The 23,917-nt window shown below is 42.8% G+C and overlaps 2 protein-coding genes, 1 long non-coding RNA gene and 1 pseudogene across 3 annotated transcripts; 2 read left to right on the forward strand and 2 right to left on the reverse strand.

The window, feature by feature from the left end:
- Window positions 1–7,513: 7,513 nt before the first annotated feature.
- Window positions 7,514–10,291, forward strand: LOC124643417 (cytochrome P450 6B6-like). Its single transcript, XM_047182403.1, has 3 exons — window positions 7,514–7,650; window positions 8,102–9,507; window positions 9,857–10,291. Exons 2-3 carry the CDS (start codon window positions 8,145–8,147, stop codon window positions 10,033–10,035), a joined length of 1,542 nt encoding a protein of 513 aa, XP_047038359.1. The 5' UTR covers window positions 7,514–7,650; window positions 8,102–8,144; the 3' UTR covers window positions 10,036–10,291.
- Window positions 10,292–10,704: 413 nt separating this feature from the next.
- LOC124643196 lies at window positions 10,705–14,793 on the reverse strand (annotated as a pseudogene).
- Window positions 14,794–16,992: 2,199 nt separating this feature from the next.
- LOC124643197 lies at window positions 16,993–19,236 on the forward strand. Its single transcript, XM_047182078.1, has 3 exons — window positions 16,993–17,118; window positions 18,385–18,473; window positions 19,106–19,236. The coding sequence occupies exons 1-3, from the start codon at window positions 16,997–16,999 to the stop codon at window positions 19,234–19,236; spliced, it is 342 nt and encodes a 113-aa protein (XP_047038034.1). The 5' UTR covers window positions 16,993–16,996.
- A 3,968-nt stretch (window positions 19,237–23,204) lies between these two features.
- Window positions 23,205–23,633, reverse strand: LOC124643494. The gene is made up of 2 exons (XR_006985948.1): window positions 23,396–23,633; window positions 23,205–23,307 (listed from the first exon to the last, which is right to left on the reverse strand). It is a non-coding gene; the product is annotated as an uncharacterized LOC124643494 (long non-coding RNA).
- Between the last annotated feature and the right edge of the window lie 284 nt (window positions 23,634–23,917).

A 23,917-nucleotide genomic window follows, 5' to 3' on the forward strand; every position in this document is an offset into this window, starting at 1 on the left:
TCTAACATAATGCCGATGAGTCGCAATTTGATACACCTACGTGGCTTGGCAACTGATTCATCAGTAATCTTTCTGTTTGTTATGAAATTATAGGTACTTTGGACTTAAATGATAACATACCAAACAAAATGCCATCTCATTGTGATTTTCCCAAAACATAATGAGAACAGTTAAGCCTGAAATGACTCAGCAGGTACAAAGTCCGATCACTATAAAACATACTTTGTGTAGATTTATCGTCAATCTATTATTAATCAATCATGAATCCACGTGTATTGGACGTGAATTAGCATTGTTTAATAATGTGGCCACCTGTCTCTACCGATATCTGGTGCAAGCCTAACTCAAGGGATGGACTATGAACATATCTTCATCTTCCTCCGTGGCGCTCTTCCTACCTATGTATAAGCCTAAGGTCTCTATGTATACCTAAGCCTATAAATGCCTTACCAAAATTTATTTTTTCATTAAATGTCCCATAGGAACCACATCACGCACCCGGATAAAAGGTAACCTATTGTCTTCCTTCTGATAAACGGTGTAGTGTATGCAGGTACATGTGCATCATTGTATAGGTTATGTCATTATTATGACGCCTCGTGCGCATACGTCACTCGGTTATAAATACCGGATCGAGCGGTGGGGAGTCAGTCGTTGTCAGACTGTCGACCTGTGTGGTGGTGCGTTGGCGAGTCGATTAACATAATAAAATGAGCGTACAATACATTGGCGACGAGGATAAAACCGTGAGTGTTTGGACCAACAGTTACCTATTATCTAATTTTTATAATTTTGAACTACCTATTAGTTCTGTGATCCAGAAAAATATTTGATATACAAGGTTATACTAAATAATTTGTCCTATTCATGCCTATACCAAATTAATGTATGCTAAATAAGCTTTGACAACAAGTAACCTCTGACCGATGTTAATATTCAATCATATTAAAAAGAGCAAAAGGAAAGAAGGAAGGGAAGAGAGTAGAATGACAAAGTATACATAACTTTTATGTTCATGTATGTATCACCCGAATTGCAAACAAATTTTAACCTTTTTACGTAATTCTTTGTTTAAGTTTACCTTGTTACAATTCTAATGGAAGTAGCAATATTTATTGCAGGTGTTAATATTTATCAAATGAGTAATTTATAATACAAAATCATTACTTGGTGATCAGTTTACTCATTCTTAAACCTGCATCAAAGTTTATTCAATAATAGGCATTTATTGGAAGCAATATAAAGTTGCTGGTTGTTGAATTGTCGTCAAGACGACTTTAGCAGTGGTGGGATTTCCTAGAGGATATAATACAATAACCTATTTGCCTTATAATCAATTGTGTTTAATAATTGTTGTGCTTGCATGCCAACAAGGCGGAATGTACACGGATCTTATTATGTTGTTTACAATCCTATTTTGTAAGTGCCTGCATTCTAAGCAAATAAAAACCTATTCTATTCCAAAAATCTGCTGGTCATTAAATTGACAGCTTGACGGTTAGCAGTAGTGTATATCTACTGGTCATTAGATTGACAGCTTGGCAGTTGGCAGTAGTGTGTATCTACTGGTCATTAAATTGACAGCCTGATTGTTGGCAGTAGTCTATATCTACTGGTCATTAAATTGACAGCTTGACGGTTAGCAGTAGTGTATATCTACTGGTCATTAGATTGACAGCTTGGCAGTTGGCAGTAGTGTGTATCTACTGGTCATTAAATTGACAGCCTGATTGTTGGCAGTAGTCTATATCTACTGGTCATTGAATTGACAGCTTGATGGTTGGCAGTAGTGTGTATCTACTGGTCATTAAATTGACAGCCTGATTGTTGGCAGTAGTCTATATCTACTGGGCATTGAATTGACAGCTTGATGGTTGGCAGTAGTGTATATCTACTGGTCATTAAATTGACAGCTTGGCAGTTGGCAGTAGTCTATATCTACTGGTCATTAAATTGACAGCTTGACAGTTGGCAGTAGTCTATATCTACTGGTCATTAAATTGACAGCTTGACAGTTAACGGTAGTGAACGTCTACTGGTCATTCAATTGACTGTACACGCATAAATTATCTGGCGATAGTTGTCAACTACTGCAACAACTAAATAGTAAATCTTGATAATTTTTATATTTTCTGTGCCCGGTGATTTGGATCATAAAAAGCTTCCAAACTTAACTTCTCAGAGTCTAGTCAACAACTTATACCTGCTATATTGTTCTGATACTTAACTAACTTAATTCAAGTGCTTGCAATATAGAGGATATTACAAGAACAAACTGGTGGGTTATATACTCAACGGTTCTACAAATGACAAACATGTGCTAGGTATCTAGTTAAACAAACAGCACATTGAGGGACCGTAGTAGGTTGGCCATGTATGTTGAAGAACTCGCCCAGCTATACTGGTATGTATTCACCTATGCACAACATCCAAGTCCATCAACACCTCTAGTGGGTTGCCTACCCATAATAGTGTTAATTATAACAGTTGCTCAGTCACCCTAGGTATAATTTCAATACTTTTACTTTATTTTGCTGTATTAAAGAGGTTGTTATACAACAGAGATATTCCAGAAGATACAGAACAGTAGAACAGCATACAAGCAGCAATACTAGCTGGAAAATGTGGATCAAAATTTTGGTATTCAATAGATAGAATCTTTGGTAAACATGCTAGCTCACAATTGTAATTTCAGTACTTTAGGTTGATATAAAACTCTTAGATCAAAAGAATATGGAACTAAGCATTGGAGCAATCTGTGATTTATTTGACAATGCTACTTTATCTACCCAACTGCCTCGTTGGTCTAGCTGTCGCAAGCGCGGCTGCTGAGCACGAGGTCTCGGGTTCGATTCCCGGGTCGGGCCTGGAAGTTGGTGATTGATACACCCGTGCATCGGAAAGCACGTAAATGTCGGTCCTGCGCCTGATCTCTTTCCGGTCGTGTCGGATTGCCGTCCCATCGGGTTATGAGAGTGAAGGAACAGTGAGTGCACCTGTGTCTGCGCAAATGCTTGTGCACTATAATATGTCCTGCGCAGTTGGCTAATCCCCTTACGTGAGTACAGCCGCCGTAGCCGATAATCGGCTAGGAGGACATCATCATCATTTACTGGGCCTTCTCATCTGTGACAAAAAATCTTTTAAGGATGATACCTGGAAGGAGTTCCAATGTAGATACTTACTCTGGGAACTGTCTAATGATGATTAGCTCATGGATGATTGTTGCAATCAAGTTCTCAAAAGTTGATGATTGCGTGTGCTTTTAAAACCTTCAAGACTCAGGCTTGAATGAATTTTAATTGGTATCTTAGCCTCTTTTTTATTGATTTACATTGGTGTTTACAAATAGTTTAACAAAGTGGCCCTCATTATAATATTGTTATTTGCAAATTATGTTTTACAGTATTGCAGTACCAATAAGCAGTATAAGTACATTGAGAGTTGTGGAAGAATATGCTTCCATAGGAGCGAATAACGTAACCATATATGAACATATATGAAATAGAATCCATTTATTGATCTCAAGTTAATAAATCATCACATTAATATATTCTTGAAGTGCACACCTACTTGTAATATAAAGTTGTGTAATTTCCTCAACCCATCCCATAAGATAAGATCCATATGGGTGGTGGGATGGATATCTATTAACAAAATAATGTCTTGTGTCCATAGCGTTAGGGTTAATAATAATTGATCTTAGAACACCAATCTTAGGTTACCGTAAGACAATTGGACTCGCATGAGAGGTAAAGAACTTTATCACTATTTACATTTATCGACATTTATTACTCTTTTGTGCTAATTAAACTACACAGTTGCGTCGACATTTGGTTAATAATAACTAAAATATTATTAAGTCCTAAGTCCTACTGCAAAATATAATCTGAGTAAGTGTTCCTTAAAGTATAGGAAGTAAAATTGCCCTTAGTCACCAAATCGTTTAAAAATTTACTGGGGTGCTGTCCCTATAAAAGATAATAATATTTTTATATTCTGGTTGTCTAACTAAAACAACGTAGATAAAGTCAGCTGCAATAAAGGGTAAGCGCTTTTGAACGAAACTATAAACATACTTATGCAGCCAACTATACTTACATAAAAAAAAAAATATATATATTACGTTACCTATACGCGGTCATGAAATTGGAAAAGCGTAAAATATTAAAAATGGAAGCAGCACAAAGCTGATCATCAAATTAATGAGGTCAAGTATGACATGAGAGCAGCATAGCTGCTCATGAAATTGAGAGATAGAATTAGAATCCCACATTTATCCATGTGTAGACAAATGTTTTAGAAAGTTTAGCGGTTGTTTTGCAAAAGGAAAATTGCATCGACTAGAAAACTGTTTGTGAGCTGCTGTCACCTTGTTGAAAGGAAGAAGAGCATGAGTTGAGGGTCAGGGACTCTTCTATTTTATGGTGATGCAGAATGTCACAGCTTCAAAATATATAGTGCAAAGTTAGTGACACCTGTTAAAGTGCGTTCGTTACATAATATGGTTCTAATTAGTTAAAATCTGATTCGTAATGTTACTTTACACCTTCGTTATAATCAATATGTAACCATGACACTAAAAAGCTTACCATCAAAGCATAATAATTCTTTGACTACTATAATTTTTGAAAACCACATTAATAAAAGCAAACAAACATTACAGAACGCAATGTCCGGTGATAATAGTGTTCTTGGATGCCTAACCGAAATATAAGTATTCCTATCGCACTATTATATCATCATCATCATCATCTCAGCCATAGGACGTCCACTGCTGAACATAGGCCTCCCCCTTTGATCTCCACAGATACCTTATAAAGACGACCTTATAAAGGTCACCGGAAGACGCTGGATGCAGGTCGCTTCCAACTATTATATGCAGTAAGGTATTCATATGTTGGGTGTTGAATGCTAAGAAGCTTACAGTTTCTTGACTAGATATTGGACATACATTGATGTAGGGTATTTAAAGCCTATATCAGAATTTCAGCGAGTGTACTAGCAGAAACGTGCAAAGTACTAGCGCTGATCAATAGGGTTGAAGACCAGATTGTTTGTTACATTGCTGAGATAATGATAGGCTTTGATATTCCACTCTCAAATTAAAAACTACATATTACCAAAATTAGTTGAGTTAGCATTCTCTTGCTTACAAGGCACACAAAGTACTTAACTCGTACATAGAACTACAATTTAAACCATTAAATTGGTGACAAAATATGTGGTCGCCATTAAATTGGAGACAAAGTATGTGGTCACCATTAAATGGGTGACAAAGTATGGAGTCACCATTAAATTGGAGACAAAGTATGTGGTCACCATTAAATGGGTGACAAAGTATAGAGTCACCATTAAATTGGAGACAAAGTATGTGGTCGCCATTAGATGGGTGACAAAGTATATGGTCATCATCAAATTGGAAACAGTCCATCTAGGTCACCATTCAATTGGGACGATCTTATGTGATTACTTTCCTCGTACGGCTCGTACGGTTTTGAATGAGTGAAAAGCATTGATGAGGTACCCTAATGCCGATCTTTTACCTTGGAACAATGCATTCTGTATCAGTTTTAAGTGAAGTCGAACCAAGCAAGATGAGTGCTCATTATCTGAAGGCACAGCAATATTTCAGACTTGCTTGATTTCACATGGACTGATTGGCGGGATGTCTGCCAAATGGACGGATCATCTCTAGTGTAGATATAATACAGGGCCGGAACAGCGGCTACAAAACCTGAAGTTAAACTTGCCGGCCTGATATCACTGCTACGAATTTGTCTTGTTGAGCCTGAAGCAGATGCTGGTATGTTACCGTCTGCAAAGGGACGGATTTTTATTTATGTTTATTTCACAAGGGAAGGGATGTAGTGTCCTGCAGTATCACCGATATCTGTCGTCTCCTTAAATGGAAAGGGAAATGAAATGGAAACGGAACAAAGTAAATCAGTTTGATGGCAGTGTGATCGGTGGACTGATCTGATAGCGTGGTTTTGTTGTGCTGCAGGTGTTTGATAGATCTTTAAGAAATTACCAAAATATTTATGAGTTTGATTGTTGGACTTTTTGAAACAAGGTTAAAATCAAAACAACAAGGGAGAGATGTAGTGTATGCAGGTACATGTGCATCATTGTATAGGTTATGTCATTATTATGACGCCTCGTGCGCATACGTCACTCGGTTATAAATACCGGATCGAGCGGTGGGGAGTCAGTCGTTGTCAGACTGTCGACCTGTGTGGTGGTGCGTTGGCGAGTCGATTAACATAATAAAATGAGCGTACAATACAAACGGGCTATCTAACGCTGAAATAATTCTTCAAATCAATCCCTCTACAGCTGTATAATATGACAAGCTTTTACCCGCAACTTTGTTTGCGATGTTGAATGGCAAAGTTTCGAAATAATTTTGCATCCCCGTAACTATGCACAAGTAAGTCCTTTTAGGCCCTTTTTTAAGATGGCAAAAGTCATCAAATGGTCCTCCTGCGGTGGGTGAGCAGCGGTGAGGGAGTATCAAAATTATACTGACTAAAAAACCATCGTGTTCGTTCCCCTTCGCAGGCCCTTTATGTACCAGGGCCGCGGTAACTCTTTCGAACGAGCCTTGGCCCTACTGGGCCCCGCTGGGGTTTGCTAACATATCTTTGAGGAGCGCGTGAAACAACGCCCGCCGACACGGGTCTTTCGTCTATACAAACGGAGGGATCATGAGCCATCCGAGCTCACCGCCCACAAACCCACGCCTACGGTGGCCGGGAGCCACCTCGCGACACCTGGCGCCCATAGTGTCGCGAGAGGGGCAAACTCTCAGTCGTTCCGCCATCTCCTTCTCGAGCATGACTGCTTCGCAGAAGGAGGCGACGGCATCCCATTCCCTCTCGCCCCGGACCATGGCCTGAACCAGGGCCGGACGCGAGAGGTCGTCGCTGCCAAACCCTTTTAGGCCCTGGGTTGCGTTCATGTCACCCATCAATTCAACATCCTTTTACAAACTTTTGTATATACATAGATTATTGTAGGTAGAGATAAGATTACTCACAATCTCGTATTAATCTTGTTTTTTTTTGACCTAATAATAATAACTGCGCCACAGAACGGATGTATCCACAGAAGGCTTACGTAATTGCAATCATCCACCAATGTTGCATCATGTATGTTTATCCTAAGACAGATTTACCTTTCAAAAAAAAATATACACACGAGGGTTACCCTAACCATGAAATGGGCAAAAAATGACCTTTGTGGTTTGAATTTCAGACAAGTTCTAGGCTTTCTATTTCGCCTTCTTTGCTCGCGAGATGAAAATTCGCCTTTTTAGTGGGAAATCGTCAAATGACCCCTCCCGCTATGGGTGCAGCGTCAGGAAGTGTCGAGATTCTTACCCGCCGTGTTCTTTCTGAAGGACTTTGTATACCGGGGCCGCGGCAACTCGCGCGACCAAACCGGCAGGCGGAGTTAGCCTTCTGTAATACTTATCGTGTGTCCGTATCTCATTGCGTATATACGAGGAGGTATATAAAACTGTTTCAGTATCTGTGTTGTGATTATAACAAGTTGGTTCATTAATTGTTCTCGCATATTATTTAGTTAGTTATTGTCTTTGTTTTAATTATAGGTGCTAGTGTCTTACTAGTGTCGTGTTCCAAGGTAACTTATTTTCCTTGTATGATAGCTAATGTTTTGTGACTGTCCTCAGGCTTTAAGGGTCAAAAATATTCTCACAACAGTTTATTTATGTATGTAAAGCAATGCGGCTCACAACCCATAGTCAGACCGCTAAACCGGTTTTGTGGGAAAATGGCTTGTATTTAATTTTGTGTACATTGGTGTAGTAATCATAAATAACAAATTGATTCTCATTTCTTTGGCCATAGCTATGAGTTTGTTTTTGTTTCGATTCTGAGGGTCAAAGGTTGCTATAAACAAGGCATTTTTTGTATAATCATGAATGTTAACACATAATATTATGTGTTTTTAAATAAAGGATTACTTAATCTAATCTTTGCAGACATTCATTAACTATTTGTGAAGGTTACGATAAGATACTGAAAGATTTAATTTGTGATATCCTTATTAAAACTTCCACCTGTTGTTGCAGATATCCGCGAGTTAGTGAGAGTCAGCGAGTGCCGCCAGCAACCATGATTACCCTTGCCATAATAGTGGTCCTGTTGATCTCCTTGTACCTCTACGGTACCAAGAATTTCAAATACTGGGAGAAAAGAGGAATCAAACATGACAAGCCGCTCCCGCTCTTCGGAAACAATATAAAGGGATATTTCTTCTATTCGAGTATGACACAAGTAGCCGACGAGTTGTACTGGAAGTATCCCAACGAACGAGTCGTGGGCTTCTTCCGTGCCTCAGAACCTGAACTCCTGATAAGAGACCCAGAAATCGCGAAGCGACTTTTAAGCAATGACTTTTCTCATTTCTTTCAACGAGGATTTACTCCTAACAAGACCGTGTTTGAACCAATGATGCAGAATCTCTTCTTCGCTGAAGGAGATCTCTGGAAGCTACTGCGACAGAGAATGACTCCTGCATTTACATCGGGGAAGCTGAAAGCTATGTTCCCATTGATAGTTGAGAGAGCAGAGAGGCTGAAGACTCGAGCGCTCGCCGCAGCCGCCGATGGCAAGTCTTTGGACGCTCGTGATCTGATGGCCAGGTACACTACAGACTTTATAGGAGCCTGCGGGTTTGGTCTAGACGCAGACACTCTCAACGATGAAAACTCTCCATTTAGACAACTTGGTATCAACATTTTCAAACTAAAACCTATCGAGCTAGCGAAAATTGTTGTAAAGGAAATGTTTCCGGACCTGTGCCAGAACGTGAAGATTTGGACACGTGTGGAGAAAGATATCAATGAGTTGGTCGGAGAGATAATGGCGAAAAGAAACAATGAGCCTAGTGGAAGAGGAGACTTCATTGATTTGATGTTGGAGTGCAAGATGAAAGGAACAGTGGTCGGCGAGTCTATTGAGTCGAGGAAGCCTGACGGATCCCCTGAAACAGCCAGCTTGGAGTTCAACGACGGAATAATAGCAGCTCAAGTGTTTGTATTCTTCGCAGCTGGGTTTGAGACGTCATCATCAGCTACTAGCTTCACTCTCCACCAGTTAGCGTACCATCCCGAGGTTCAGAAGAAAGCGCAAGAGGAAGTGGACCGCATTTTAGCCAAACATGACGGCAAGCTGTCGTATGACTCCATCAAGGAGATGAACTACCTCGAGATGGCGTTCAAGGAAGGGTTACGAATGTTTCCTTCACTGGGCTTCTTACTGCGTCAGTGCACTCGACCGTACACCTTCCCAGAGTTCAATATGACCATCGATGAAACTTGCAAGATTCTGATTCCGCTGCAGTCTCTGCATAACGACCCCAAGTACTTCCCTAACCCTGAGGAGTTCCGGCCGGAGAGATTTTCTCCAGAAGAGTTCGATTCCAATAATAAGTTCGTCTATTTGCCGTTTGGACTAGGACCCAGAGCTTGCATAGGTGAGTGAATTATGTTTATTCAATGAGTCGCTATATGTGTCTCGTGTCGGCCGTGTCGTTATGTGATCCCATGACCCTACCCACTGAGGGTGCAGTGTGTCCGACTACTGTGTTTGTCAACTTTATCTGACTATGGCCCACCTGTTCCTTCTGTAGACCTTTGTGCACCAGGGCCATGGTAACTCTTTCGAAAAATCCCTCAGCCTCGAAAAGACGTCAATGACGAATATCATTTTGAATTAGATTTTATTGAGTTGCTTCCCAAATCGAGCTATTTCTTGTACACATGTGCCACTAGTGGGTTTTAAGCGTTCACATGTTTTACAGAACTTTATTTTTTTCTCGGCAGGTGAGCGGCTAGGTCTGATGCAGTCTCTAGCAGGCCTGGCAGCAGTGCTGTCCGAATTCACAGTGGAGCCAGCGCCCGAGACCCTGCGGTACCCTGTAGTAGATCCTCAGTCCAGTATAGTGCAGAGTGTTCAAGGAGGCCTACCCCTTATGTTCCGTCCTAGGAAGAAGCTTGCATGAAACCGACGAACTGAGTGACCTAATAATTTATATGAATACAAGTTATTCATTTCCAAAGTGTTTGCATATAATTTGAGATAAGCCCTGAACTGAGCCTGTATCTTGGGCGCCAATTACGAGTAATTCGCATAATTTGTTTGGAGATAATGTGAACTTAAAGGCCTAATTACGACACTTTACGAGCGTAATATAATTCAGTGATATGCTACACAAATAAACCTTTGAATTGTATAAACTGGAAAAGTTATAAACCTAAGAATAAGCATACGTAAAAAATCTACTATGGCTGTGGATTTATGAATAGTGTAATTTTTTTTAGCTTTACTTTATACTAAATTCTGTACAAAGTTTCGTTGAGCCCCCATCCCATGGGTAACTACTTCGTGCACCCGGATAAAAGTATACTGTGATAGGCTTTTCTCAAGAAATGGACTATCTAACATCGAACAAATACGTACCTAATTAGTAAGATAAGCGCGTTGAACCAAAAAAACAAACTTTTCAGCATTATAATATTTTAAAATAAGTGTAAATTGTAAATATTTTTAGCAGGTAGGCAAACTTTTAAATGATCAATAAATGTATGTTTTTACCTACACATTGTTTTATTTAATATAATAAATACGGATATACCTACTACCTACTTTCCAAGAAGTCGGTTACAAATATTTATTCATCACTAACTTTGCCCTGCAGTTTCTCCTGCTTCGCCAAGGTACTTCCCGCACCCGGGTAAAAAGTATCCTGTGAACCCAATCTAGGTACATCTGTGGTAAATTACAGCTCATTTCGTTTAGCTGTCAAAGCATTATTGATGACCAAACATTCCAACGCAATGACCTTAACATTTATAATAGTTAGTGGGATTAAACCAAACTAAATCCTTTTTACAGACACATCAACCTACCTCAATGAACTGGGGCCCGATTCTCCTAATTTTACTTAAGCGCCCTTAGATTCACGTTCAACTCGATTCGACTGAGATCCAATCCCGACTCGATTACGATTGAAGCGTATGTGGCATTCCGCTATTTTTTATTTGAAATAAACGTTTTTATCCTTTACGATTGCAAAATGATTGTACAGCAAACTACCGTATAGACCAAAATCATCAAAATAGCAGACCAATCGCACACCAATCAAATGTCAATCGAATACGATTGGTCTTTTATTAGTAGCAGAATGCCCGATATGGTTAAAACTGCTATTACGATTATATTGCGATTCGATTTCTATTCGATTTTGACATTATTAACATAGGAGAATCGGGGCCCTGACAACTATTTCAATCGATTCTGAACTTTAACACAATACTGCAAGGTTAATGTTCGATGTCCGTACCTCCCAGATATGTAGATATATAGGTACTAGCAACACTCACCCCCAGAGCCGTCGTTGAACATGTCGTCCTGATACTCCTTAAGGAACTGCTCCGAGCGATGCTCGTCCAGAAACAGAGAGTAGACTTTCTTCACATCTTCCATGCTCACCTGTTAAAAAAACAATTATCTTTCTTTCTCCTGCCCTGTTCCCAAATATTACTTGGGGTCGGCGCAATATGTCATTTTCTTCCATTTTCCCCTGTCACTCGTCATACTGACACTCACTCCCTTCCTATTCATATCATCTTTCAGGCAATCCATCCATCTTTTCTTAGGTCTTCCTCTTCCTCTCCATCCATCTACATTCATACTTAGCACACACTTTGTTGCATGCGTATCATCCCTCCTCATTACATGTCCATACCACGACAATCTTCTACTTCTCATCTTTTCTGTAACTGGCGCTACTTTCAGACTTCCTCTAATGTAATCATTCCTCACTTTATCCATTCTTGTAACACCACACATCCATCTCAGCATTCTCATTTCTGTTACATGCACTCTCTTCTCGTCCGTCTTTTTCAATGCCCAACACTCCGATCCATACAGGACGACAGGTCTAATGACGGATTTGTAAATTTTGCCCTTCAGTTTGAGGGGCATCCGCGGGTCACAAATAGCGCTAGTTACCTGTCGCCACTTCATCCATCCAGTATTGATCCGATGCGTAACGTCCCTGTTCACCTCACCGTCACTTTGGACGAGTGAACCAAGGTACCGGAAGTCGGAGCAAACTGGTAGGGGCATGCCGGCTAGGGTTATGGTCATGGGTCCCGAAATACCGCCAAAATCACAATGAAGGTATTCGGTTTTACTCCTGCTCACCTTTAAACCCACTGTCTCCAGTCTCAGCCGCCATGCCTCCAGTCTACTCTGGACCTCTGGCCCACTCTCCCCCACCAGAACAATGTCATCGGCGAAAAGCATACACCAGGGTGCCTCCTCCCGTATATCTGCCGTAAGCGCGTCCATTACAAGCAGGAAGAGATACGGGCTGAGGGCCGACCCCTGATGTAAGCCAACACCTACACTGAAGCTGGTGGTAGTGCCCGCTGCGGACCGGACTTCTGTACGGCATCTGCCGTACATCGCTCGGATCAACTGCACATACTTCCCTGGTATACCTTTCTCCTCAAGGGCCCACCACAAAACCTCACGAGGCACCCGGTCATATGCCTTCTCGAGGTCAACGAACACCATATGCAAGTTTTTGTGTGCACCCCTGTACTTTTCGCACAATTGGCGAATACAGAATATAGCGTCCGTTGTACTCCGACCAGGCATAAAACCGAATTGATTTCGTGCGATATCACTCTCTTCTCTCAGCCTCCTTTCAATAACTTTCTCCCACACTTTCATACTATGTGACATTAGCTTTATTCCTCTATAGTTGTTGCAATTCAACACATCACCCTTGTTCTTAAAAATGGGCACCAGGAAACTATTGCACCACTCGTCTGGTATAGTTTCCTCTTGCAACAACTTATTGAAGAATAAAGCCAGCCATTTCCATCCATCCATCTTTAATAATTTCCACACTTCCACTGGTATTCCATCTGGCCCTATCGCTTTTCCATTTTTCATTCCATTCACTGCTAATCTGACCTCATCCTCACATACATTTCTTACAAGGCCCTCGTTCACCGCTTTATGATGGAGCACACCGCTCCACTCATTTTCTTCATTCATCAGTCTTTCAAAATATTCCTTCCACCTACCTTTAATCTCCACATCATTCGAAAGGACCGTTCCGTCTCCATTCTTTACACACCTTATCTGGCATACATCTCTTGTCATTTTCTCCCTAGATTTAACCAATCGGTAAAAGTCATTTTGACCAGCTGGGCTATCTAGGGAGTCATACATCCTCTCGTGCGCTTTTGCCCTTGAAACAGCCACAATCTTCTTTGCTTTCTTCTTACATTCATCATATTCAGCCTTTTTCGTGCTTTTTCACTATCATCATTGTCTTCCGTCCGCTGCCATTCCTTGAATTTCATCTTCTTTTCCTTTAATACACTCTGCACTTCTTCCACCCACCACCAAGTTTCCTTCTCTATCACTCCATTCCCTTTTGATTCTCCTAGAATGCTTCTTGCCGCTTTCCTTATACACGTCGCCATTCCACTCCAGCATTCATTCACATTCTTTTCATTCATTTCTCCCATTTCAATCATCTTATCAACCACTACTTTTCTAAATTCCCGGGCCAACTCAGCCTTCCCCAACAGATGCCATTTGATTTTGGGGGGCCGTCTCTCTTTGGCTTTTGGCCGGGAAGTTAAAATCACATCCATAATTAGGGGTCGGTGCTGCGAGACTACAGCTTCGCCTGGTATCACCTTGCAGTCTTTGATGTTCTTTAAACTACTGCGTCTGACCAAAAAGTAATCTATTTGTGTCACGTGGTGACCGCTTTTATAGGTGATTAGATGTTCGGTGTTCTTTTGAAACCACGTATTTACCACTGCTAGGTCAAACGCAGTAGCAGCCTGTAGCAGGGCTTCACCCTCGTCGTTCTGGCAACCGAACCCCCACCCTCCATGCACTCTTTCATAATTCCCTCTCATTCTGCCAACATGGCCATTAAAGTCTCCTGTTTCCCACAAATACCTGTTCATTCGTCGGCACATTCATCATTACTGCATCGAAATCCGTCCAAAATTGTTCTTTCACCCTGTCATCACAACCGACTTGAGGAGCATACACACTTATAACATTTATTATCAAACTTTCATACATTATTTTAACAACTATTATTCTATCATTCACTCTCTTTACATCTATCACACTTTCTTTCAAGTCCTTATCTAACACAATGCCTACCCCATTCCTTTTCCCATCACTTCCACAATAATAAAACTTGTATCCTTCCCCAATTTCTCTAGCTTTCGTGCCCTTCCATTTAGTCTCTTGCAAACATGCCACATTTATTCGTCTTCTCTTTAATACATCCGCTAACTCTCTGGCTCTTCCAGTCATCGTTCCTACATTCCAACTTGCATACCTCAATCTTACTTCCCGGACTCGCTTCTTACATTGCACCCGCCCAGGTTGGTGCAAAAACCCTTGTCCACTTCCCACAGGGGCCGGGTGCTGCCCCTGCGCGTCGCCTGAGGGGTACGCCCTAGCCCTATCGCTCATCTCTTCAACATTCGACATATTGCTATATGATTTGGCATTGTGTTTTTACGACCGGCCGCCTGCCTGACGTCAACCCTCTTTGGGAATGCAATTGTTGGTGGTCACTCTCCTACCACCTAAGGATTGGTGTATTTTAGGATACATACATTAAAATATTAAACATTAAATTAACAGACATTAACAAAAATATCACACTCCAGTCTTTTAAAATCCGGATCTAGTCTCCTCACTGCAACCTCCAGCTTAGAGAGGTCTAGTATGAGTTCCCTCATGTTCTTATTGGGCCCACAGGGGCCCTGGTGGGATGTCATCTGCTAGGCGATCTCTTCTTTTGACGCTTCATCAGCATAGGATTCATTTTCCTCTGTAGCTGCATGTTATAGTTCAAGATTATCTGTCGGCTGAAACGTGATGCTCTTGTTGACATATATATCCGTTCTTCTCTCTACAGTGCAGGTATTTGGTGGCTTAGACCACATCTTCGGTCCTTATCTTGTAGGCTACCACCCACACTACTGTACCTTAGACCAGCGTTGCACTCATCTTGGTTTTTCTGGTACTCCAGGGTGATCACATCAATGTTGATAAAATCTTCTCAGGTAACAATGATCCAAGGCCAAATATCATTTATTTTATTATTTCACGTTTCGATTTACCAAATTTATAATAATATGAGTTAAAAAAACAATTATAATGTGTCTTTTATTCATCACTAGCTTTTGCCCGCGACTTCGTTCGCATGGAATAGTGACTTCCGGCATATTTTTGGTTTGACCAATAGATGGCGCTATATGTCCAGAATAAATTTTATTTTTTATTTTTATATATTTTTTTGAAATAAAAACTATCCTATGTCCCTTCTCAAGTTCCAAACTATGTCTGTACCAAATTTCACACAAATCGGTTCAGTAGTTTAGGCGTGAAGAAAAGACAGACAGACAGACAGACAGAGTTACTTTCACATTTATAATATTAGTTAGGATATAGGATATTAGTTAGTTCTAACTAACTCCGCCCCTAAGACGACCCACTGACCGATGTACCTACCTACACTACATCGAAAAAAACGTGCAGATGACTCTAAAAACGTATCTGAATGAAGTAAGCCGATTGAATTTGAATGCGTCAATATTTTGCACAATTAGTTAAGTAAATACCTAGGTACTCAGATAAATAATAATAGGTAAAATATTTAAGTAGGTACCTAGTGATTGATAGATTGATTGGCCTTATTAATATATATAAAACAGAAATTAATCTAACTCTAATAATCGGTAATCGATTACGAATAAAATGCAAGTTCATCCTGAATTTACCTAGGCACTGAGCATATTGTGATAGGTATATTGCTAACTCATCCAGTAGTAACCACTTTTAATAATTGGATAGTAACATATTACTTACCAATAAAGTTCTCACCAAACTTTTTCGCGGCACGGAATAAGAAAGAAACGCTTCGCAAAAAGACAACACAAGTAACACACGAAATAATTTTTAGGTTTTAGGAGTGTTTTGTTTAAAGATAAACTGTTTTTTTCCAGGCTTGCTCGCAAATGGATTTTATTTACCTACGTAATAATGAGGTAATAATATTATTCTTTCTTTCACCTTGATCTACGTTCGCGCGTCTTTTGAGTTCCGCCATTGGTAGTGGTACCATAGATCACTATAAGCTCTATGGATAACACCGAGTGCGGCTCAAGAAGCTTGGGGCCTAACTGGAAACCACACTACCAGAAGAAAATAAAATTCATGCAACGTTACCTGTTATAAATATAAAGAAAGAAAAATAGTTTCAACTTAAGTGTTGCTCATTCATCTCAAGTTTATAGCATATTTGCTGGTTATGGCGTCTCGCATTCGATTCCCCGGTTAACCCTAAATTGCTTTGGGTTTTAGATCATTCACAAAGCAGTTCGAAATCTAGAAGTCGATGATTAATTCACCCATGCACCGGAGAGAACGTAAATGTCTATCATTGCCGTCTTATCAGGCAACGAAAGTGAATGAATAGACAGTTTACCTGTGTCTGCGCAATTGCTTGTGAGATCCCTATATGAAAACATGGATCAACTTGGAGACTATATAGGAAGCCTCCAGTAATTTAAATTAGTTTTTGGTAAGAAAGCTTTTCTAAATGATGCTGTCAATGTCAACAAAACAATTACAATAACAATCAAAATGGCGGGTAATCAAACTTTAAATCTTTTGTGAGACAGACATACCCTCAATCCAATGATATTGTAATCCATCTAGATTATTCCACGGAAATAATATTTCTTGTGACAAGTCTAAACAGTCGAGATCCATTACAACAACAACTTCGTAGTTTTTGTTACCCTTGTATGTTTAATTTTTTTTGCGTGGTTTGCAAAACTTTACATTGAGTTGGTGCCGTGAAATGTGATAGCTCTGTTTGTTGTAGATCGGTCGCAATGTCGACAGCAGATAACGACAAGCGTCTGCTAGCAATCTATAAATTAAAGTTTTACCAAAACAAGAACAATTGGAAGCTATCCGAAGATGTGAAAGATACGCCGTCGTCACAGACAAACTGGTAACAGTACATACTTATTTCAATTTTCAATACACCGGATGTGTTTCTCGATAGCAAATGATTGTTTATGATTGTTTACCAGCCGGCTTCATCCGCATCCCGTGGGAACTACTGCCCGTGCCGGGGTAAAATGTGGCCTATGTTACTCGGGAAGAGTAGCTTTCCAACAGTAAATAATTTTTCAAATCGGTTGTAGTGTCGGAGCCTTTTATCAAAGAAACTAACAAAATCTTTCCTCTTTATTATATTAGTGTAGACTGTGAATTTTTATAAGTTAATTGATTAAAATCTGATTTGAGCCTGCCCTGCTATCATAACATATTATTTGAATACTTTTCTAAGTCCTGAATCTTTTGCACAACCTTGCATGTTGCTACACTGAAACTGCTAGGGTGCAGGGGTGTAAAAGTGTATCAGATTGAGAAAGAACACTAATACTATTTATTACATTGTGTGCATTCGTTTTAAATTGTTTACATAAAACATGTTTTACTATATGATTGTTATATTATAAATATAGTATTTTCTATGGGCCTTAGATGCCTGAGGTTTTGAGGTTTCAGCCATGTCAGGAGGGAACTGCTTCCTGCACAGAGATAAAAAGTATTCTATATGTTATCCTAATACACAATCTATTCTAAGTTTTATCACAATCTATCCGGTAGTTATAAAAGAAAAGTAAAAAAAAAAACTAAAACAATGCTAGGCACTATACTTTCAAGATAAGGTACCACAATGTCTAGCAATATCTTAATAAATTAATGCTATAGTTATCGGTACGGATATTGAGCTCTTGGCGGAAGAGTGGGGATCGCTTTGGGCACTGTACACATAAGGCAATAAACCAATAAATCTCTTCCGGTGAAGGCCAGGGCTCAGATGCTCAGGTCGTCATCCTCCTCCGCCTTTTTCCCAAACTATGTTGGGGTCGGCTTCCAGTCTAACCGGATTCAGCTGAGTACCAGTGTTTTACAAGAAGCGACTGCCTATCTGACCTCCTCAACCCAGTTACCCGGGCAACCCGATACCCCTTGGTTAGACTGGTGTCAGACTTACTGGCTTCTGACTACCCGTAACGACTGCCAAGGATGTTCAATGACAGCCGGGACCTACAGTTTAACGTGCCATCCGAAACACAGTCATTGGTGTCTAAGATATACTTAGAAAGTACATACAAACTTAGAAAAGTTGCATTGCTCAGGTGCCTGAGACAAATAAATAAAACATAATCGATTTTCAACTTTGTAATGTTGCGTTATCTTTCAGCAAATTGGATGAGACGTACAGCATTGACGATGAGAACAATGTGGAGGTGGAGTCTCCTCACAACAAGGCCTTCTTGGACCAGGAGCCCGGTGAGCAGCCACACTGTATGACATCATCATTCATTCATTACTTATTTAATTAAATTTAATTAGTAGCTACCAAACTTAAATTAACTAAACAAAAATGTATTTTTAACTGATTTCAATACAGGAGGTTCTTAGTTTGACCTCTACGTTTGTATGAGATTATCTGACTTGTTTGGCTGAAACAATTTTGATGCTGTTTTCAGCATTGTATTTGTCAGACTAAGGAGAAGCTTTTAGGTAGACTTATTATTGAAATAGTTTTTTTTAAGTTATTATTTATTTAAATAGATTTTGCCTCAAAAAGTAACTACATCCTGCCTGAACCATCTATGTCCCTAATTTCATCTCAGTTGTTTCAGTAGTGTTGGTAACAATCCTCTTATGTAGTGTCTGAACATCAGAAGACAAAAACTTTTTTTACAATTAATTCATAAAAAAATAATTGTAATAAAAACAGTCTCACTATCATTCACTTACTATACTATACTGTATTGGCGGTATCCCCGCAATTTCGTGAAGGAATTTTTCGAATCGTGTCAGTTGTTTCAGACCTTTTTGGCCACAAATAAACACATAAGCCAAAAAATTGTTTCCTCTTTTATATTAGTATAGATAGATGATTCTTTATTCTGTAGCCGACGAACCAGACGCCGTGGCCCCAGTCTCCGAGTGCCCATGCACGGACCAGGCCTGGCCCAGTGACCAGTCCGACCAGCTGTGGCAGGATGCGGAGCAGGTACTGTCTCACTGTGCAGCACACACATAGTTACTGTAGCTAGGGCTCCGGGGGAGCAGGCCTGGCGCAGCGACCAGTCCGACCAGCTGTGGCAGGATGCGGAGCAGGTACTGTCTCACTGTGCAGCACACACATAGTTACTGTAGCTAGGGCTCCGGGGGAGCAGGCCTGGCGCAGCGACCAGTCCGACCAGCTGTGGCAGGATGCGGAGCAGGTACTGTCTCACTGTGCAGCACACACATAGTTACTGTAGCTAGGGCTCCGGGGGAGCAGGCCTGGCGCAGCGACCAGTCCGACCAGCTGTGGCAGGATGCGGAGCAGGTACTGTCTCACTGTGCAGCACACACATAGTTACTGTAGCTAGGGCTCCGGGGGAGCAGGCCTGGCGCAGCGACCAGTCCGACCAGCTGTGGCAGGATGCGGAGCAGGTACTGTCTCACTGTGCAGCACACACATAGTTACTGTAGCTAGGGCTCCGGGGGAGCAGGCCTGGCGCAGCGACCAGTCCGACCAGCTGTGGCAGGATGCGGAGCAGGTACTGTCTCACTGTGCAGCACACACATAGTTACTGTAGCTAGGGCTCCGGGGGAGCAGGCCTGGCGCAGCGACCAGTCCGACCAGCTGTGGCAGGATGCGGAGCAGGTACTGTCTCACTGTGCAGCACACACATAGTTACTGTAGCTAGGGCTCCGGGGGAGCAGGCCTGGCGCAGCGACCAGTCCGACCAGCTGTGGCAGGATGCGGAGCAGGTACTGTCTCACTGTGCAGCACACACATAGTTACTGTAGCTAGGGCTCCGGGGGAGCAGGCCTGGCGCAGCGACCAGTCCGACCAGCTGTGGCAGGATGCGGAGCAGGTACTGTCTCACTGTGCAGCACACACATAGTTACTGTAGCTAGGGCTCCGGGGGAGCAGGCCTGGCGCAGCGACCAGTCCGACCAGCTGTGGCAGGATGCGGAGCAGGTACTGTCTCACTGTGCAGCACACACATAGTTACTGTAGCTAGGGCTCCGGGGGAGCAGGCCTGGCGCAGCGACCAGTCCGACCAGCTGTGGCAGGATGCGGAGCAGGTACTGTCTCACTGTGCAGCACACACATAGTTACTGTAGCTAGGGCTCCGGGGGAGCAGGCCTGGCGCAGCGACCAGTCCGACCAGCTGTGGCAGGATGCGGAGCAGGTACTGTCTCACTGTGCAGCACACACATAGTTACTGTAGCTAGGGCTCCGGGGGAGCAGGCCTGGCGCAGCGACCAGTCCGACCAGCTGTGGCAGGATGCGGAGCAGGTACTGTCTCACTGTGCAGCACACACATAGTTACTGTAGCTAGGGCTCCGGGGGAGCAGGCCTGGCGCAGCGACCAGTCCGACCAGCTGTGGCAGGATGCGGAGCAGGTACTGTCTCACTGTGCAGCACACACATAGTTACTGTAGCTAGGGCTCCGGGGGAGCAGGCCTGGCGCAGCGACCAGTCCGACCAGCTGTGGCAGGATGCGGAGCAGGTACTGTCTCACTGTGCAGCACACACATAGTTACTGTAGCTAGGGCTCCGGGGGAGCAGGCCTGGCGCAGCGACCAGTCCGACCAGCTGTGGCAGGATGCGGAGCAGGTACTGTCTCACTGTGCAGCACACACATAGTTACTGTAGCTAGGGCTCCGGGGGAGCAGGCCTGGCGCAGCGACCAGTCCGACCAGCTGTGGCAGGATGCGGAGCAGGTACTGTCTCACTGTGCAGCACACACATAGTTACTGTAGCTAGGGCTCCGGGGGAGCAGGCCTGGCGCAGCGACCAGTCCGACCAGCTGTGGCAGGATGCGGAGCAGGTACTGTCTCACTGTGCAGCACACACATAGTTACTGTAGCTAGGGCTCCGGGGGAGCAGGCCTGGCGCAGCGACCAGTCCGACCAGCTGTGGCAGGATGCGGAGCAGGTACTGTCTCACTGTGCAGCACACACATAGTTACTGTAGCTAGGGCTCCGGGGGAGCAGGCCTGGCGCAGCGACCAGTCCGACCAGCTGTGGCAGGATGCGGAGCAGGTACTGTCTCACTGTGCAGCACACACATAGTTACTGTAGCTAGGGCTCCGGGGGAGCAGGCCTGGCGCAGCGACCAGTCCGACCAGCTGTGGCAGGATGCGGAGCAGGTACTGTCTCACTGTGCAGCACACACATAGTTACTGTAGCTAGGGCTCCGGGGGAGCAGGCCTGGCGCAGCGACCAGTCCGACCAGCTGTGGCAGGATGCGGAGCAGGTACTGTCTCACTGTGCAGCACACACATAGTTACTGTAGTTAGGGCTCCGGGGGAGCAGGCCTGGCGCAGCGACCAGTCCGACCAGCTGTGGCAGGATGCGGAGCAGGTACTGTCTCACTGTGCAGCACACACATAGTTACTGTAGCTAGGGCTCCGGGGGAGCAGGCCTGGCGCAGCGACCAGTCCGACCAGCTGTGGCAGGATGCGGAGCAGGTACTGTCTCACTGTGCAGCACACACATAGTTACTGTAGCTAGGGCTCCGGGGGAGCAGGCCTGGCGCAGCGACCAGTCCGACCAGCTGTGGCAGGATGCGGAGCAGGTACTGTCTCACTGTGCAGCACACACATAGTTACTGTAGCTAGGGCTCCGGGGGAGCAGGCCTGGCGCAGCGACCAGTCCGACCAGCTGTGGCAGGATGCGGAGCAGGTACTGTCTCACTGTGCAGCACACACATAGTTACTGTAGCTAGGGCTCCGGGGGAGCAGGCCTGGCGCAGCGACCAGTCCGACCAGCTGTGGCAGGATGCGGAGCAGGTACTGTCTCACTGTGCAGCACACACATATTTACTGTAGGTACATCATAAGACTCTAGACACCCGCATTTGTCGCCGTCGTCGTTCCGTCTGTCTAGCTAGTTAGAGCCTAAGCATTTATTAAGCTAAACCTAAACCATCAATATAAAGCTAAACCATCTTGATACTCATATTTTTTTATTAAAAAGCTCAGATTTCATATAAAATGAGGCTACGGCCTGGTGACCGATAGTGTCAGTTAGTTACCTGCCAGTTAATGCAATCTGCCAGATAAAAGTCCAGTTATAGTTTATCTGTCAGATAAGTTCCTGAAATTCTATCAGAGACTTTATCAGCAACCCTTGAAACTGGCCATAAGTATAGAAGTATACTCTTGTATATCCAGGAGTGGTGCGGTGTCGAGAGCGAGGGGTCTGCCGACGAGTTGGCGGAACACCCCCACTACGCACCCTGGACACGACCCGCCTGGCCTTCAGGTACGACTCTTTAATTGCCTAGCCATTTGCTTGTACCGATTTCAGGGTTTCTGCGATGTTGATGTGCCCTTGTGACTAAAGGTGTCTACACACCAAAGCCGCTGACGCCGGCGGCACAGCCCGGCGGCCCAACCCGCCGGCCGTATTTTGTACAATCATGCCGCCGGCTTTCATAGAGTATTTGACAATTACTAGAACACCACATGCCGCCGGGCTGTGCCGCCGGGTCAGCGGCTTTGGTGTGTAGACACCTTTACGTTCACCGAATCAGCTGTGTATCAGTGTCACATGGAAAGTCAAATGTTTTTATTTCAAATAGGCCTTTATAGGCTCTTACAACGAATGCCTATCTGACCTCCTCAACCCAGTTACCCGGGCAACCCGATACCCCTTGGCTAGACTGGTGTCAGACTTACTGGCTTCTGACTACCCGTATCGACTGCCAAGGATGTTCAATGACAGCCGGGACCTACAGTTTAGAGTCTGGCCAACGAAAGCTGTCCAAGAAAAAAGGCGGCAATTTTAAAAAATCAAGAGCTGCCAACCCCGGCTTTACGCTGCCTAAACGGAGTTGATACTTTATTATTATTCTAAATTAATAAGCGATATTTATATCAGTGTTTCATATCAGAACATTACGACTGTAATAACATTATTAAAAAATGCCATAGCATAGCCAGGGTACGGCATTTATTAACTTCTGCATGCATTGAAGTCCACAGGGATGAATAAAAAAAAAAGTTATTACAAAACGTTTATTTGATGGAATAGATAATTCAATTTCTTTACTGTTTCCGCAATTGTAAGTTTGTTTCCTCGTAGTCGTTGTCCTCGTTAATATTATCTGAAAAGTAGGTACACCGTGAAAACTATTGCGTTTTTTGCAAATAAGTCAAAAGTATCAAGTATCAATGGAAATTCAAAAAACTAACCTAAAAGTGAAATGACTGAATCCAGTCGTCGTATTTTCTCTGCAAATTACTGATTCAAATCACTTTGTACGTCTTTATATTTGTCAATCATGGTAAATAGAAGCATTCTCGTCGAACTTTTGATTGTTTTCGGCATTATTTTATATAAAATCAATGAAATAAAATAACAAACTGACTTTATTATGAAACGTCAATGGGACAATTTTGACAGTTCTAAAATATTGCCATATTAAAAGTTTAGAAATTAATTCGTGGTCAGCTTTCGTTGGCCAGACTCTAATGTGCCATCCGAAACATTACTTGTATGGGGCAAATATCAAAATTCTATCTCTGGTAGGCAAAACAATAGATAGACAGAATCTTTGATGTGAACCTGGCTAGCCGTTTCCTCAGACTTGGAGTACGACATGAAGTCTGGATGCGCGCCGCTGTGCAGGCCGCTGTCTCCGCGCGCGGTGCTGGACTCGGCTCAGCAGTGGCTGCGAGACCTGGGCTATGAGCCGCCTGAAGACACCTGTCCCT

The sequence above is a fragment of the Helicoverpa zea genome, chromosome 27 (assembly GCF_022581195.2).
Source record: "Helicoverpa zea isolate HzStark_Cry1AcR chromosome 27, ilHelZeax1.1, whole genome shotgun sequence".
Taxonomy (NCBI): Eukaryota; Metazoa; Arthropoda; class Insecta; order Lepidoptera; family Noctuidae; genus Helicoverpa; species Helicoverpa zea.

What these genes read in the sequence shown, in the direction of transcription:
- LOC124643417 (XM_047182403.1), top strand. Translation starts at nt 8,145, where the DNA reads ATGATTACCCTTGCCATAATAGTGGTCCTGTTGATCTCCTTGTACCTC. An exon ending in AGGACCCAGAGCTTGCATAG is followed by an intron (nt 9,508 to 9,856) that starts GTGAGTGAATTA and finishes TTTTCTCGGCAG; the next exon opens with GTGAGCGGCTAGGTCTGATG.
- LOC124643197 (XM_047182078.1), top strand. Translation starts at nt 16,997, where the DNA reads ATGTCGACAGCAGATAACGACAAGCGTCTGCTAGCAATCTATAAATTA. An exon ending in CCGTCGTCACAGACAAACTG is followed by an intron (nt 17,119 to 18,384) that starts GTAACAGTACAT and finishes GTTATCTTTCAG; the next exon opens with CAAATTGGATGAGACGTACA. An exon ending in CTTCTTGGACCAGGAGCCCG is followed by an intron (nt 18,474 to 19,105) that starts GTGAGCAGCCAC and finishes TTTATTCTGTAG; the next exon opens with CCGACGAACCAGACGCCGTG.